Raw genomic sequence first — 18,410 nt, forward strand, 5'->3', positions numbered from 1 at the left:
AAAAAAAAAAAAAAATGTCATCTTTCACTTGTGTTTTCCTCTTTAAGAGGCCTCATATCGGTAGATGTTGGCATTAACAGAGCCAGCCTTCTTATTGGCCACTTTGAAAGTCATTGGGCCTTCCCAGGGCTCCTGGAAGCTCCTTTCTTGTGATAAATTTCAGGTTGATTCCATCCCAGTTCCCAGGTGTCACCCCTGCCCACAAGACAATTGGAGACTTAAGGCTAACTCTGATAGCACAGACCTGGGCACATGTGGAAGTTGAGCCTGCGGTTGTGTGCACAGGTACACACCTGCTGAGGTAGTATGTGTGTCAGCTCGAGGCCATCTGGCATGCCAAGAGCCAATGCCAGGGCGCCCAGGCCTTATGTCCCTTAAAACTGGTGCTCAAGGCTGAGTAGAACTTGAGCAGTTCTGATGGGGCCATGCCTGGTAGGAGGGTCCTTTCCTAGAGGTGACCAGGTTGGGGATCCTGGGTAAGGCCCAAGAATTAAGGACACACTTCGTGGACAGCGATAGACTGGGAGTCAGAGACATTTCTCAGATGGCCTTTCCTCTGCACCTCGCCTCTTGTTTCTGGTACCAGCTGGGTCAGCTCACTACTCACCTTCCAGAAAACTAGAAAGGCAGAGTACTGATTAAACCTAAAATGAGGTGCTGCAATGTTAGTCTCAGTGAGTACTTCCCAGGCAATTGGGCATTCTCTTCCCCAAGTCTCAGTTGAAAAGTCTTGATGGGGAAAGGCGGAGCCAGAACTTCCTCCCTGATCTGAGAGGAAAGGCCAAAAACTTGAGTCTGCTGCGCCTGTGCCCACACCGGAACATGTCTCGTGCACCCTTGGGTCTCTGCTATTTTCCAGGAGTAATGATCACAAATCTAAAATAAAAGACCAAAAATGACCTAGAATGGTTTAAGCTATAAGGCTATAGTTTTCTGGAGTTCCCAGCAAATTGCCCCAGTGAACAGCATCCAGAAATAGTGCAGAATAAATGAGATGATGGTTTATGTTTCTGTTCTGCCTTGGTCATTTCTGACGCATGTGTCGGACAGTGATGCCTGGGCCATCACCAGATGGGAGTGGGCCAGCCAAGTGGCACCTCCAGTCTGGCAAGTCTCCTGGCCCCCTGGTGACTGTGCTCAGCAGGAGGTGGAGCCGGTCTTCACCACCCTGTGAGTGATTCCAGAGAATGGTTTAATACATTCAGCTTAAATTTTTGTTAACGTTCTTTTCCTCTATTTTTAATTTAAAAGCATATCCAAGGATACCCCAGATAATTAGTTTCCCACTGCGGAAAGGAAAATAAAGCTTGAATTACTAGGCAATGAGTAAGAGGAGAAAACTTTAATTAGGAGCGTTACAATAAATGTTAGAGGATAGATTCTAGAGTTCCAGATGGCTTAAACCTTTACATCTTCAGGAACTGTTGTGTGGCTGCTGCCGAGGGGTGTACAGAGTCCTGGGCCTCAGCCCCTCTGGGGTGTAGATCATTGAGCACTTATTTCAGAGGTACTGGCTTGTTTTGTAGAGACTGGCTTGTATCCAAGAAGGAAAGACCAACTGTAGGAACATAGCCCAGTGCTTGAGCAGTGTTGTTTAAACAACAGCTTTAGTGATACAGAATTTATACACCATTAATTTACTCTCTTAACATGTGTACTTCAGTGGTTTTTAGTCTAGTCACAGATTTGTACAACCATCACCACTATTTAATTTAAAATTTTTTCTTTACTCCTCAAAGAAGTCCCATATCAATTAGCAGTCTCTCAATGGCTCTCTCTCCCTGGGGTCCCTGGCAACCACTAAGCTCCTTTCCCTTCTCGTAGGTTTGTCTACTCTGTGCATTTCATAAATCATGCAGCATATAGTCTGTTTTATTTCACTGAGCATAATGTTTCCAAGGTTCATCTGTGTTTGTAGCATATGTCGGTGCTTCATTCCTTTTTGTGGTTGAATAATATTCCACTGTGTGGATGTACCAATTTTGTGTATCCATTCCTTGATTGATGGACATTTGATTTTTTTCCACCTATTGGTCATTTTCAAAGTCAGTGCTGCTTTGAAAATGGATGTACAAGTGCTTATTTGGACATGTGTCTTCAATTCTTTTGGGTAGATGAGGAATTGATATTCTGAAAATTTTGTCCTATGTACTATGATACCTATATGCACGCTTGTGCTCACACTCTATCTGTTGTGTGTATTCCCATTTACAACCATTTGGGGACAAGTCACGTGCATCAGGACCCTTTGCCTTCAAATGTTTGAATGTGTGTTTCGTAAGAACATTATTCTGCACAACCACAGCAGTTAGTAGTCTCAGAACTTGCACATGGACACAATACTTTAACATACCAAAATACTCTAATTTTTTCAGTTGACCGCTCTATACCCTGGGTGATATATTTTTTTCTTTCTAGTAGATTATCTCCTCTAGGATCCATGTAGTGATTAGAGAGCTACGTCTCTTTTTTCTTACTGAATTTGGAGCAGCCACTCTGTCTGTTGTGACAGTGATGTTTTTGGTGTGTACTGCCTCTCTGTCCCCGTTTTGGATTTATCTGATATTTCCTCCTGATTAGACTCAGGTACACATTGTTAGATTACAATGTGTTCTTCTTCTTCTTGATGATGTTGATATCATTACTCTTTGAGGGGTCATCCCGTGTGCTGTGCAGCAACTCTCCCTCTGGGTTATGTGCTGTCTTGGAGATTAGTCTGGCTGTGCAGGATCCTGCTCCTCACTGAGCACCCTGAGATTCAGCCTTCACCCATCTCATTGTGACAACTGCAAGTGATGACTTTCTGACAACCCCTCCACATTTACCAGCCAACACTGCTATGTGCGAGAACCCTCCTGTCTGTCTGTGCATGTGTGCATTGGTTCCTGCTCGTCCTGTATTTTTTTTTTTTTTTCAGTTTTTGGCTGGGGCTAGGTTTGAACCCACCACCTACTCCTTTGAACCACAGGCGCCACCCCTGCTCATCCTGTATTTTATGAATTGTTTATTTTATTTAAATTATATTTGCTTATATCTGTTATTGGAATGGAGTTATGCATTCTTATTTTTTCACAGTGTATAATTATTTGCTCTTCTTAATTATCTTAACGTCCCAGATTTGGCCAGTGGAGCCCCCTTGACTGTCTCTTTTGAGTGTGACCCCATCACGTCCTTGAAGCCAGTTGTCCTTCTGTCATCTTATACCTGGCCTGCCTCAGCCATTTCTCCCAGGAGTCCTGGTTCTTTTTCAAAGATGATGATATCAGAGGCCAGACCTGGAGCTAGGTGGGCTACAGCTGCTTGAGTCTTCTTTTCTAGACTCTTTGAGTGGCTAGAGCTCACGAATATACCAGTAGTGTGTTGGTATCTGATTATATGTACACATGCACCCATATGAATGTGTATACACGAGCATGCTTGTGAGTGCACATGTGTACATATATACTTAGACCTAATATACATACATGTATGCACATGGGTGCATTCACATACTTACTTTAGAAATCTTGGGTTTACCTGATTCAGTCAGTTCTGTCCATTCCCCTGAGCATTCTCTTTGGACGCTGTATCTCCCTTCTCACCCTCAGAGAACTCTGACTTCAAGAATATCACACATTTCTCAATTCATAAAACATGGAAAGTAATTTCAGAGTTGCGTCACCCATACTACTGCAAAAAACAACCTACTAAAAAGATCTGTTTGTAGTGTCCCCCAACAAACATAGGTGGTAGCACATGAGGTTTATAACTCAGTACTGCTGTCCTCACCAGGGGGTCTAGGAAGGGCAGGAAGGGCCCTGTCACATTCATGTAGTCAAGAGTTAATTATTAAGCACAAAGAAAATGATGAAATCATATTCAGTGCTAAAACAAAGGTTTTTCATGTGCTTACACAAAGGTTTTTCCTGTGCTTATAGTTAGGTACTTTTGAGCTCTTCATGGGGTTTAGAAAGCATTAATGTACAGGAGAGAGTTGGGTTATGAGGAAACAACGAAGCAGTTAAAATGCCTTGATTTTATCGTATGGGTTCCTGTTCAAAATAATTGAATTAGCCTCCCCCTCAGACAGATGAGCAGGGCATGAATTTGAACGGAGTCACTGCTGGGCAAGCTCATCTTATCCTGCCTGTCTCACAAACACCAGCTCTAACATTTCAGGGTCAAGGAGCCTCCAGAGGCCCCTGGCTCATTCTCTGGCTCATAGGGTCCTCAGCCTTGCACTTGCCTTTCTTACGGCCCTATTGGTCAGCTAGCACATATCTGTCATCTGCTAGACTATGGACTATGTCATAGGTCAAGGAAGTCTGCTTCCCGGGCTTTGTGGCAGGGCCGTGCCTAGCCCCATGAGCCATAGGCAAGTACCACCTGAAGAATCCTAGGGCTGTGGAGGGGCCTTAGGGGCAGGCCTGACACTTCTGAGCAATGACAGTGGTGTCTGTTATATGCAGGCAGGAGCAGGTTTGTCCTCGTGATCTCAGAGGCAGAGAAGAGCTCTTGACCAAAGCTGATTGCGTCATAATGTAGAGAAGGACTAGAAGGACATAGAAATCACAGCTGGCCACAGGCAGTGGGTTGACCTAGAGGGGTGAATTCCAGTCCCTTGAGTGATATTTTGGGGCTTTGTCAGATGCATTTCTTCAGGGGAGAGGTTCATTCTGCCTCATTGACCTCCTGGTGTCTTTGGCTCCCTGCTTTTCATGATTTCTGCATAGTATACTTCTGCCCAGTAGATACCAGGTGGTGCCCAGTGCTGCAGAGGAAGGAACATGGCTTTGGGGTTAGGGAGACTGAGGTTTAATTCCTGGCTATGCCATTTACCATTTAAGATTTTGAGCAGTGTCAGTATCATACTCCAGAAGTGTCAGTTTCTTTGTCTGAGTAATGGGGGTGATATGTATCTCCTAGGGTTGTTGTAATGAACAGAGACTAAGCCTTATTCCTTGTCTGTCTCTCCACCCCTTCCCTATTAGAGGTGAAAGTTAAAAAATGTTGGGTCTCAGTTGCATATTTTAAAGGCATCTGTCTATTACCAGTTTTCAAGCTGGGTAGGAATGGTGAGCACGTTAGGTGAGTGCCTTGTTCAGTTATCTGCCCAGTGGCGGGCACAGCTCATGCCTCCTTTCTGTGGGGGTCTTTCCCTGTCAGCCACCTAAGTAAGGTCACAAGGAGGAGCTGGTATCAAGTGCTCATGCTGTAAAAATGTTGCCCTGTCCCACTGTGCCCTGTGCATGGTGAGAAGCACTCCTGGGGAAGAGGGCAAGCCTTGTCCCTGGGGCCTTGCAGGGGAGAGTGTCCCAGGACCTCTGTAAGGGGCAGGGGAGGGAAGGTGCTTGGGCACCTGAGTCACAGGGACCCCATGGTACTCTGATAGTCTGCAGGGCAGTGCCACATGTGAGCTGGTTTGGCCACTTTGAGAATCCTCCACTTCTCACTAGACCTGCTGGTATGTGGGAGCTGTCCTGAGCGGTGTTCATTGTCCTGTTCTCAGGCTCTCAAGTGGGGGGGTTATTAAGAGAGCCCTAAGTGGGCGGGACTCCCTAGGGATGCCACTTCTGTGCGTTCACAATTTGGAGCAGACTCTTCCTGAGAGGAGATTTGAGCCCATGGTGATTAGGTTAAGGGGACACAGGCACCTCCTTGTTGCCTTTGGCACCCACCAGTGCACAGTGTTGTGGACAAAGAGGAAAGAGTAATTTCTTAGGCTCGCTACATAATTTGGTTAAGGCTTCAGTTTTGCCATATCCATTAACCACCTGTTTTCTTCCAGATATTTTCTTTAAATTGTCTCCCTTTAAATTTGTTTATACATCTAAATTTATATTATAGTAAACAAAAACTTATCATGGCTTTAAATGGGAAATAACCATTAAAAATGATTGAAGCCGTTCATTTCTCCTTTGGGAAGCCCTACCGAAACTCCTGTGCATGTTTCCTCAGCTGGGGCTGTGGGTCCTTTTCTGGGTGTGCTTTGCTAACACCTGGGAGGTGGGTCCTCTGGGGATGGGTGAGGCAGGAAGAATGGGAAGTGGAAGGCCAGGCCTCAGGCTGGAATACGGGAGGGAGCAGGAGGGGAGCCCTCCCAGCTTGCCACTCTGCACATGCCCTCTGGAAAATGATTGTATATTTATTGTACAGACGGTGGGCAAGGCTGAGACCTGCCCCCTGCATTTGTATCATAACTATTGTAGTGCCCAAAGACCTTGCAGTGGAAGTGTCAGACTATAACATTTTGGACACCCACGAAATGCCAGGTTATACCCAGCTGGCTACAGGTGGGCCTCGTAAGAGAGTCCTGTGGGCAGGGAGTGAGTTTTATGAGGCAATAGGGCTGTGTTTTCTGTATGGCAGAGGAATGATTCTCCCACTGAGGATCCCATCCCACCCTTATCCCCACCCTACTTAGTGACAGCTTAGACCAAGTAGAAGGATCAACACATGACTCTGTTTTATTGACAAAGGCTGAGTGTCACCAGCAGTCATCAGTTTATCTGTTCTTACACTTTAATGAGAATGTTTACATATTGTCCTTGTCCCCACTATTAGTTTTGTGAGGTGAATTCCTCAATCACATATGCCAGAGGATCTCACCGAGGCATCCCATGGATCTGCAGGGCAACTCTCATGGTCTCATTCCACAGTAAGGAAATGACAAAGATCGTAGTAAACAAAACAGCAACTAAATCAGCATTTCAGAGCAGGAAGGTGGATGTTTCTTTCATTCAGGAAGAACCGTCCTAGCTAATGCAGACCAAGCTGCCCTGTGTGGCTGGTGAGGCTGCACAGAGCAGCTGGTATCATTCTGAGAGATTGCGGGTGCTCAGCTGTGCATGAGCAGTGTTCTTTTCTCTTCCTCTTTAACTTAGGGTACGCTGATTAGCGTGTAGGGTACGCTGATTAGCGTGTACCGAATTACAAACCATAGGCATGAAAAACATACCACCATGTCTAAGTCAGATCAATTGAGTGTATTCTGTCTCCAGGCTTCATTTTTACCCCAGTGTGGCAGATTTATTGTAGGTTTAGCTTGTAACTAAGATATTTCATCCAAAGTGGACTCTCCATTTGGCTTTTGTTGGACAATATTAGAATTGTTTGTTGCTGAAGGAACAAGGTGTACAGAGAGGAGCTGGTGTTAAGTGGCTCTTTGATATTGGAGTCACACGGTCTGCAGCAAGCATTTCTGGACTGTGGTGGTTCTGTGTGAGCTGTACAAAATCAAGGAGGGCTCATAGTAAGGTTTCCTTAACAACCCCAAGGACGACCAAGCAAGCGTGACTGTCACTGAGGCACTGAAGAGACCATAGCAGTCAGTGTCTGACTGACAGCATGACCTGTCCCTCTGCTCACCAAGGCTTGGCTGTGTGCAGTTCCTGTGAGGAGCGCCACCTCTGGCACTCTGTCCTCGAGGTTCTTCATACTGCGCTGCTGAACTTCACATCTGACTGCTCCGTGCTGTCTGGGATGACTGCCTTCAGGGCAGCGTGACAGAAGCGATTCAGAGCTGGCAGGTTTGTTTTCTGTTCAATGTACAGCCTCAGCTTGTCCCTGAAGGTCTCCCCAAGAAAGCTGTAGATGAGGGGGTTCAGGCAGCTGTTGGAGAAAGCTGCAAGGTTGACAATGTGGCTGGTCAAGGGGTAGGCATGGCGGAAAGACTGTGTGCAAGGTGCGGCCCCTGGCTGTGCCTGCTGCAGGAGCTGGACACTGATGAAGACGTTTTCTGGCAGCCAGCAGATAAAGAAGACGAGGACCACGGCCAGGATCATCCGCAGGGCCTTCTGTCTCCGGGGGCGCAGGCCTCGGTGCCTGTGGGCCGTGACAAGGGCACGGACTATGAGGGAGTAGCAGAGGCCGATGATGGCAAAGGGGACCACAAACCCCAGGGTGATCTCAAGCCACTGGACTTCCTTGACGTCTGCAAAGCAGAAGCAGACCTCCTTGGTGTGCTGCAGCTGGGCAGCAGTGAAGGGTACGAGTGTGGCAGAGACAGAGGCCATCCAGATGAGGCCACAGCTCAGCCTGGCATGCTGCTTGGTACGGAACAGGCTGGCACGCATGGCTCTGGCTAGGGCGATGTAGCGGTCAAAGCTCATCCAGGTGAGAAAGAAGACGCTGCTGTACATGTTGATCTGCAGGAAGAGGGACATGAAGGTACACAGCACAGCAATGTCATAGTACTGCTCATCCAAGTTGAACACCTCGATCAGGGAGTCTGCTACAAGGATGAGGTCTGCCACCGCCAGGTTGATAAAGTAGAGGTCAGGGATTGTCATCTTCTCACGGAAACTGATGTTCACCACAAGGATCAGGATGTTCCCCACAAAACCAATGGGGAAGAGGAAGATGATATACAGGCTCGAGAGGAAGAGGCCAATTGCGTACTGCTGGTGCTCAGAGAGGTTGCCTGTCTGATTCCCCAGGGCCGCACTGTGCAGTGGGTGGGACAGGTTGAGTTCTGGGGCATTGCTGTTGTTGGCTGCAGGCTGGGTGCCTGGGTAGAACTCCATGCCCAAGCCACGGCCTTGGAAGTCACAGCTGGTCTCCAGTCTGGGCAGTGTTCAGGATTTGCCGAAAGGCTCACAGAAATCTGTCTTCAACAATGAATCCATTTTTACAAAGGAAGGTGGCTCTCTTGGAAGTGAGCCAGACATTGGTAAGACAGGAACGCTTATCACCAGGGTGCTTGTGACTTTTTGGGTTTGTTAACTGCCCATTGCTGGCTGCCATGTGGGGTAACTGGAGGCTACCCGTGCTGTGGTCCTTTCCTGGGGTGTCCTCTGTGTTCAAAGCGCACCTGGTGCTGCTTCTTTCTGGGCACCTGGGAGAGCAGACGGGAGAGGTTGAGTCTCATCATACGGCCTCACCTTCCAGCAAAGCAAGATGCTTCCAGCCAGGTCTCAGTAGTGTAGCACAAGTACCAAGGAGGGGCAGAACTGTGGGTTTTATTATCTTGGAGAGAGGTTACCACTGAGTGGAAGCAGAAGAAATGCGTGTAGAAAGTACCTTGTTTTCCTTGCTCAGGGTTCCCAAGATGCTTAGTCTGAGCTGAAGCCGGGACAGTGAGTCATCCTCACAGGCAGAGTGACTCCCCTAGTGGTGAGGTCCAGGCTCATGAACTCACATGGACGCTGAGTATGGGAATCTTAGGAAAACTGCTAATAATTAGAAGAGGAAGTAAAACTTAACTTCAGTAGCTGTTGGAAAGAGAGAAAGATGGGAAGGGAAAAGCTCAGTTTTTCTGAAAGAGTGGATCCCAAAAACTTCAGTCGTGGAAATTAAAACAGAATATTTTCTCTTGCAATAGAATAGATAAAAGTTTAGCTTTTTTTGCTAATGTTAGTACTAAGTTTGGATGCCAAAAATAAAACTTTTTTTCATTGTATAGAATGAAAGAGAATAAAAATAAAATGGTCATTGATTTAGGACTTGGTTTTTAAAATTTTATTCAGTGTTGTAACAAATCATTGTAAAATGTAATATATTTTTGTAATGCCATTTGTCACCTAGGAACAGGTGAAGAAAGTCTCCTTCAGGGTCTCATTTATGACAGGACAGAGGAAGTGGGTAGACGCAGTGGCTCTGCTGGGATAGAGGGGTTTCCTGTCACTTAAACCATTGTGAGCTGGAAGTTATGGAGGGAAGTAAGGTCTTCAACCAGGGGACCTTGGCGGTCCCCTGGACATACTGGGGTGTCACAGGTCAGGGTGCTGCTGGGACCTAGTGAGTGGGGGCCGGTGTGCTGCTTCCACATCACACAGAACACATCCCCTGGCCTCCTTGCAGAGAATTATCTGCCTAATTGCCAGTAGTGCTGAGTGTAAGAAACCCTAGAGTATGAAAATGGATTTGACTTGTTTTGTTTTGGGAGTTTCATTTTATCTTTTGAAATCATTAGGAACTATTTTAAAGTATTGTAAAACCAGACTAGAGATTTATTGACTAAGTTAAAAAACATTGCTTTAAGGAAAAAAAGGAAAAGAAAAATCACTGCTTTGGTGTCAGTCGTTATTTTCAAAATATTCAATCACATTTGCTTAGCTGGGGTTGATACATTTTATTTTATTAGTTATTTTCCATTTTTTATTCATCTCTAGTAAATAATACCAATTTGAACAGCTAAATGTCACAGTTCTCAGATTCTGTCTGTGATACTGAAAGCCCCTGTATTTAACTTCTGTGTTTAGTTTCTTCTTAAAAACTGCCCGTAGTGCTTGCTTTGCTCTCTAAATGTGGAAATTGTGGAAAATGTGAGGCTGCAGTATTAGAAGAAAGGTAAGGGCTAGCAGAACCCTTAACGTATGTTTGTTGTCTTGCCTCAATTTTTTAAATCAACTCTGGGGAAAACACTTTTAAAATGAGTCATTTGTTTCTTTTCCATGTAAATGGAGTTTTTTGATTCTTGAAAAATACTGTTACTTTCATAATAGTCTAATAAAAAGATACATGAACCTAGTGTAAAATTTACTACTGACCCAGTATTCTCATAAACATTGGCCATAAGTTTCTAAAAGGTGAATATTAAATAGTTAGATACTTCATTTCAGATTTCCACTGCTTGTTCAACAGATCTAAAAAAAATGAGAGCACATTTTTGTCGGTTCCATTCCGTCTGTGCCTTTATACTGGAATATTAATCCGTCTATAGCTTTCAGGGTTTAGGAGGGACTAAGGGGCTATAGTACAAGGCGGAGCTGTGGATATCTTGTGTTCTTAGAGTGATACACCTTCTTGCTTTAACAGAATATGACAGAATACTGAATCTTAGTGTTTTCAGTGTGCCCTGTAAAAGGCACTTCAGGCAGAGCCCCTGTTGGGGTTGTGTGGAGACTACCAGGGCTGCCTGGCATTTCTTACTGGATCTCTAGGAGCAGTCTGTACCTTGAGCTTTGAAGGCTGGGTGCTGCTCCCACCAAGGGGTACGGCTTTCTTCCGTCTGTGTGCTGTTGCCAAGGCGGGGCTGCACTTAGGTGAGACCTTCCTCCCTTCTTTCCCCCTGCCACCTGCCCCAGGAGTGAGCGCTGAGCTTACCTGTGAGTAGACTCGATGTCCTTCCAAACTTTCTTGGCTAGCTCCTTCAGCCTGGAGGTGCTCTTGAAACTGTCTTGAAGGTGGAATTCAACTTCCCCAATAATGCTTAGCAGAACTGGAAGAAAAAGAAAGACCCCACCCTAGGGAGCCGTGGTGGAGAAGGTCCCCTGAGCAAGCTTCTGTGTGTCTGTGCCGTCTGTGGCCTCCTTGGCACTGTGGCTTTATAGGCTTCCCAGGGCCCACTCTGGCCCTGGACTGGCTCCCTGGACTCGCTCTGGCTGCTTCCTTCTAAGGCCAGCATTAACCACTTTTTTGCTGGCTTTTTTTCTTCCATGCTTTGGTAATGAGCTCAATCCCACTAGCCATTTTTATGGAAGTTTCCACTTTAACTGCTTTTCTTCACCCATCGATACAAACTTATTTTAAAGTTTAAAGGAATTATACTAAATATTGTTTATCCGAATAGCCTATCATCATTTGTTAAAATGAGATATTCTTGCTTATTTTAGCAACCGATTGTCTTTAAAACTGAACATGAGATTTTATACGTTAACACAGTAGCATATGAATAATAAATACATAGAGAATTTAACTTATGAATTTGACAAAAATATTTACAGAGCAAAATTTAAACCCAAGAAATAACAGGTATTTTTGACAAGTAAATTAGGAACCTAAGTACAGGTTGAACCATCCCTAATCCTGAAATCTGAAATATTAAAAATTTTTGACTATCATGATGCTACAAATGGAAAATTCCACACTCAACCTCATGTGACAGATTGCAGCCAAAATGTGGTCATAACGTTATTTTAGGCATGAAATTATTTAAAATATTATATAAAATTGGCTATGTGTGTGAGGTCTATATGAAGCATAAATCAATCTTGTGTTCAGACTTGGAATCCATCCCTAAGATATCTGTATCGTTGTGTATATGCAAATATTCCAAAATCCCCCCCAAAAATCTGAGATCAAAAATATTCTGGTCCCTGCATTTTGGATGAGGGATACTCCACCTGCAGTTTTTCTCTCATGTCAGCTGTCTCAGTGCCACAGCCATGTAAATCCCAGTCTCCTGGGTGTCATCCGCAGAGACCTTTCCCTCTCTTGTTGTTGCTCATTTGTTGAGCTTGTGTGATCAGAGAATAAACTTCTTTTGTCCCCAGTGTCTGGACAGCCCTGTATTTGGCTGCCCTCCCCAAATGCCTCACCTGCTGGTGGTAAATTCTGCCCAGGGCTCTAGGGAGAGGCACAGCGAGGGGTGGGAAGTGGGGGGTGGGGTAGGGGCTTCAGGCTGACTGCTCAGGCCAGCTGTGGGTTTTCATAGAAATTAAATTTCAGTTGATCTCATTAATACTTTCTTCTTGGTATCTTTTTATCTTTTTAACTTTTTGAAGTGGTGAGATTGAGTTCTTTTTTGTACACTGAGTCTGAACAGCTCAGATGATCATAGCTGAAGAGCAGTGTGGTAGCCTCGTGGTCTTCCTGGAGGAGACGCAGAGGTGTCCGGGGACCACACTCCCTGGTGCTGCATCTTGTCCCATGCAGCAGCCCCTTTCTATTTGGTGACAAGCTTGCTGTGCAGGAACCTTCTGTGTGATGATGTTTTAAAATCTTTCTGATACATGTTTTAGGAAATATACAGATATTTTTAAACACAGAGTGCTATGTTAATTTTTTATGGAAAAATACTAACATTCAGGGTTCCTTCCTAATGTATAAGTTCTATGACTTCAATAAAAACTTTGTAAAAATTTATAAAAACTTTGAATGATAAAATACAGAGCTGATTTGCTCTTGGACATTTTGGACCAGCTGTGAAGTCAAGATGTCTCCAACATAGACACCATTTTGAAAGATATGAGTCATGAGAAAGTACAACTTCCTCTGGTTTAAATACATAAATAAAATAAAAATCCAAACCTTGAAATAGCCAGGACATGTCACTTAAAAATAGCTGCTCCCTACTTGCGAAAACCCACAGCTCCTGGTTTTGCTGCTTGTCCCAGGATTAAGGAAGCACTTTAGACTGTCAGGGGTTGCTGAGCACACCACTCCACATCTTTGCAGCTTCTGGTGAATTTGCTCTAGGATGTTGATTGGCTGATACTCTTAGATTTTTCTGCTTAAGGTGTAGGATCAGATAGCTGAATTGGGGATGAAAAGCCTTCTTATTAAAGCATTTGATGGTTGAGTGGCTTGTCAACCATCATATAACTAATTAGTATAAGGGACAGGACACAGATGTCAGGAACTTCTGTCCATGGACCTAGTGAATGCTTCCGTGGGTAACGGGAGGAGAGAAGGCTTGTGTGGAAGTCTTTATTGAGCATAAGACCTGGCGTTTAATGAGTGCTTCTGTGAGCTGAGCCCTGTGCCTAGTACTGTGTACCTTGTCTCAGGGATTCTCCTGTAGAGCCTGTGAGGCCAGGCTGCTATTCCCCCATTTCATAGATTAGAAAACTGACCATGGAGGGAAGTCGTGTAGCTAAGGCCTCACAGCTGGCAAAGGATGGATCCAGGACTGGCTGAGTCTGGTGGAGCTGCAGCCTTGGCCATCGCACCAAAAGCATTCCATGTTAACAGTCATCTTATAATGTATTTGTGTCATTGTCAAATTTGATGTTTTTTAAAAAGTAAAAATATTTTTCTATCCCCAGAACACGGTAAGTGAAAGGGAATCAAACCTGATCATTCCTCATTTAGTTAAATATGCAAACACAGCCAAATGTTGGATAATGCATAGAGAACAAAAATACCAATAAAGCCAGGCAGGTTGTTCTTGACTTCAGAAGCCTGCCTGAGTGACGTGCCCATGCAGATGCCCCTTACCCTTCACACATGCAGTGAGTTATTATTCTGAGAAGTCCCGGGTCTGAGGTGCTTTCCTGGCTCCCTCTTTCCACCACACTGACCGTGGAGGGAACATTGAAGGAACATTCTCACCCTTAGTTCTTTCTGAGACTAGAATCATCCTCAAACCTCCCACAGGAACGAGCAGTGTCAAGGTCTCAGTCTGGGGTCCTCCTTCCCTGGTCTCGGGTGGAGCTGCCAAGCCCAGGTGTCTGAGGCATACCTGGTCCAGCCTGGTTCTATTCCCTAGGCCATGTGACTGCCACTTGGTAATGGGTGATTGATTTATCCTTTCTGAGCCTACAAAGTGGAGGTGTAAGGGGTGGTGGTTTACAAGTCTAGATGGTTCTATAAAATACCCAAATATCCCTCTACTTTCCAAGGTGGGGCCGCCCCTCCCACTACCTTGCTGCTACTACTATTCACAAGTGGTAACTCGTGCCTGCCACGAGCTGGTCATTTTGGCTCTTTTGTTCTTCTTTGGGTACTCACTAGGTAGCAAGCTTGTCAGAAATGTTCCCAGGATTGCTTCCATGATAGGGTTATAGCTGGAACATCCAGCAGTGTGAATGAGAAATTCAAGTTAACGTATGTTGGAAAACACAGCCCAAGGCTTGCAGAAAGAAATCCATGCAACATTCATGCACTTTCTCCAATGATCTGAAGTCAAGGGAGGCAGAGAGTATCTTCCCTCACCTGCAAGGTCCCGCTGATGTCACTCACCTCTGTGTGATACTTTACAAAGTGCTGTTGCATGTTTGATCTTCATAGCAGTCTGGAGCATTCAGCAAGACTAGTGCTAGTAATCCCCTTTTATAAAAAAAGACCTGGCCCCAGAGAGGCAGAGCGGGAATCTGTACAAGCCCCGTGGCAGTGCATGGCAGCGGGGAGGGCTCCCTCAGACGGCCCAGGCAGGAAGTGGTGCACACCCACAGCGGCTTCCTCTCTCCTGATGCCTTCAGAATCGCCCAGGATGTTGGCCCACGCCAAGGGCGGAACCTTCATTTATGGGTGTGTGTCTGCTGAGCCTGGAACCAGAACATTGAGAGGCAGGGTGTTGTAGGTACCTCCCTCCCCCAGGGCCCATCACAACCTATTCTGGTGGCAGTGGGCGTGTCTTGAGGCAGGCCACCTGGCCCTGTTTGGAGTATGACGAGGTGAGACCCCAGGTGTACACCACACACTGCAGTGTGCTGAGCACAGAGGCCATCTCCACGTCCAAGGCTGTTTCCTAGAAAATCGATCGTAGCAGTGTACCTTCTAGCCTTTTCCTTCATGAGAAGGCACTTACTGTGCTCAGAAATCATCATGGCCACCCAGCCCCCAACCCAACATCTGCCCTCCAGCATTAAGTACAGGTCAGCCACTAATCTCTATAGGCGCAGTACTGATGCTTGGTCTTGGTGGCCAGGAGCATTCTGGATTGTCCCCCCAGTTCTTGGGAATGACATACCAATGCACGTAGCTCACATGGGGGTGGGCTACCTGGGGTGGGGCTACCAGCATCCCAGAGGGAGAAGCTGAGGACCTGGGTCTCTGCCCCAGCCCCACCTGTGAAAGCCACAAGACTTCTCTCCACCCACACTCTCAGTTCTGATTTTGTCTATTTAAAACTAAGATTTTATGGATCCTTTCTCTGGATAAAAGCATATAAAAGCATCTTCTCACTGCTAGAACCACACTCCCAGATGCTTTCTTACTTTTCTGTTGGCTCTGTATGTGGAAAGCTGCTTATTCTTAGTGTGTGTCCAGAGGGATGTAGGACATGGGATGAGTGGCCAGGTGCTAGATGCAGAGGACCAGAGTCACAGCAGCACTAATGGTACCTCACAGGACTAAGTACGGATGGGGGGCTCCTTATTTCCCCACTCCAATCAGAGTAGTCTTTTTAAATATTTTACGTGTTCAGCCCCCTTATAAGCTTTGGTTTAAAGAAAGGATCCTACTGCCAAAAAGAAAATGTTTAAGAACCACCAATTTACATTTTTGTGGCTGGGTTTCTAAAGCTATTAAAATCTGGGTAAATTACAGAAAACAACTGTTTTCAGACTTCAGGACAACAGGCCAGAAGACTTGACCTCTGAGATGAGGGAAGTCAATGAGGTGAGGCCCTGTACTCACCTGGTTTCCTGGAGTCTATGGTCCACGGCATAGGTGGGGGGCTTCCTGACCTGGCTAGGTGAAAAGGACAGAGATTAGATTTCTGGGAGGCTGAGGGAGCTGGCGTTGTCAGGATATGGTCCTGGGAGATGAGGTGCAACATGAAGATAGAGCCCCAGAAATCTAGAGAGCAGTCTGCTGGGGTCTTTGGCTAACTCTATGAATACAGAGTGTGAAAATTCATACGGCCAGTTTGAAAACAACTGATCTAGCTAGCTACAAATTGAACAACTCCTGGAGTTTATGTGGGGCTCTGGCCAGAGCACCGAGACATCTTTGAACAGATGTGACAATGGGTAGAGACCCCAGAAAAGACACACTTAAGTGTTTAGGTGAAACTGGCCCTGGAGGTGGGGCCGCTGTAGACTCTCACTGTATCAGATAGAGAAAGAACTGTAGCTTCTCAGTCCTGATCTTGTTTATCCTGGCCCTCCCTATTCTAGGCAGAAAGGAACAGTTTCCATCCTAGACTCCAGTTTGTCATGTCTTCCCAGTTAAACTTCCCTGCTGAACTTCTGGTAGGCTGTGAGTAGACTTTTTACTCTTGCCATATTGAGGGCTTGTGAATGTAAATGAGTAAATGAGGGAACATTTAAAAAAATTAATAGTGGGCGGCACCTGTGGTTCAAAGGCTTAGGGCACCGGTCCCATATGCCAGAGGTGGTGGGTCCAAACCCAGCCTCTGCCAAAAACTGCAAAAAAAGAAAAAAAAATTGAATAGTATATTAGAGAAGCTACTCTTTTTTTCAGATTAACATGAGGGTGTATACGATTAGGTTACGTAGTTTTCTTTTGTAAGGTTGAAACCTTAATCATATTTATGGCAGAAGTTACTCTTAATTATGTAAGAACCAAGTCTTTTTTCTTCTAAAGAAATAAGGCAAATACAAAGGGTACCAAAAAAATATACATACATTTTAAGAAAGGTAAACTTTGTAATATTCAAGGTAAAATTATCATACTCAAGTTACATTTGACTTCTGTAATTATTAGAGATACAAGATATCTCTAATTGCTCTCTAGATTTCTGGGGCTCTATCTTCATGTTGCACCTCATCTCCCAGGACCATATCCTGACAATTCCAGCTCCCTCAGCCTCCCAGAAATCTAGTCTCTGTCCCTTTCACCTGGTCAGGTCAGGAATCCCCCTACCTGTGGCCATGGACCACAGACTCCAGGAAGCCAGGTAAGTACAGAGCCTCACCTCATTGACTTCGCTCAATATATAGAATAACAGATATACAGAATAACAACTATTATCAATATATATTGAGTATAACAATTTTAATATAGTTCTTTCCTTTCTTAAAATGTGTATCACATTTTTTGACACTATCTGTATATAAACGTTGAAAACATAAACTTAACAAAAGTCATGTTTTTGTTTAATTTGCAGACTAACATTAAGGTTGAAGCTATCAAAGGTGCAGATTTCATAAAGCCAAAGAGACACCTTTCCTTTGCACATCTCTTTATTCAAACAAGGACATCATTTTTTTTTTTTTTTTTTGAGACAAAGTCTCAATCTGGCACCTTGACTAGAGTGCTAAGGCATTATAGTATCCAGCAACGGTCAAGTTCTTGGGCTCAAGCAATCCTCTTGCCTCAGTTTTCTTCTATTTTTAGTAGAGATGAGGTCTTGCTCTTGCTCAGACTGGTCTCAAACTTCTGAGCTCAAGCCATAACCCACCTTGGCCTCCCAGAGTGGTAGGATTACAGGTGTGAGCCCCCATACCCGGCCTAACCAAGAAATTCTTAATATAAATCTAGCAAGAATGATGACTGTAAATTTTAGAATTAGGTGAATTATTGTATTTTGTATTTTTATATTTCCTATGTTACTAGCCTTTCTGCAAACAGAGTCAGATAGAATAGATGGGGCTTTTAAAATTGCTCTTTTCACTGACCTGCCTAGAGGGAGCATTGTCTGTTTACCAGGTCACAGTAGAGCAAAAACACTGGATTTATACCAGTTACTTTAGTGCTTTTAAGCTCATCTGATAATAATGAAACATGTTTAAAAGACAGCCTTTCTTTGTTCTTAACAAGATTTATGTTGCCCAAACTTTCTGGCAGAGTTGAAGGCTGACCAGCTATGACTGTTTCAGACCAAGTTATAATGTAGGTAGGTGGTCCCCAGTTTAGGCTTTTCAACTTGAAATGGTGCAAAAGTGATGTGCATTCAGTAGAAACCATATTATCTGTATGTTTGTTCTGTTCCTTACTGTCAGTACAGTCCTTAAATTACATGAGATAGTCAACACATTATTATAAAATAGGCTTCGTGGCTCGGCACCTGTAGCTCAAGTGGCTAAGGCGCCAGCCACGTACACCCAAGGTGGTGGGTTTGAATCCAGCCCGGGCCCGCC

At 44.9% G+C, this 18,410-nt stretch overlaps 2 protein-coding genes across 2 annotated transcripts in view; one reads left to right on the forward strand and one right to left on the reverse strand.

Moving 5' to 3' along the window:
* The window catches only part of CUNH7orf50 (chromosome unknown C7orf50 homolog), a 133,181-nt gene that overhangs the window by 34,721 nt on the left and 80,050 nt on the right, over nt 1-18,410 (forward strand). The gene's annotated exons all lie outside the window — the stretch shown is intronic.
* Nucleotides 7,410-8,510, reverse strand: GPER1 (G protein-coupled estrogen receptor 1). Its single transcript, XM_012808718.2, has one exon. It carries the CDS (start codon nt 8,502-8,504, stop codon nt 7,413-7,415), a length of 1,092 nt encoding a protein of 363 aa, XP_012664172.1. The 5' UTR covers nt 8,505-8,510; the 3' UTR covers nt 7,410-7,412.

Source organism: Otolemur garnettii, unplaced genomic scaffold, assembly GCF_000181295.1.
Source record: "Otolemur garnettii isolate 467f Iridium unplaced genomic scaffold, OtoGar3 scaffold00092, whole genome shotgun sequence".
Lineage (NCBI taxonomy): Eukaryota > Metazoa > Chordata > Mammalia > Primates > Galagidae > Otolemur > Otolemur garnettii.

What these genes read in the sequence shown, in the direction of transcription:
- GPER1 (XM_012808718.2), bottom strand. Translation starts at nt 8,504, where the DNA reads ATGGAGTTCTACCCAGGCACCCAGCCTGCAGCCAACAACAGCAATGCC.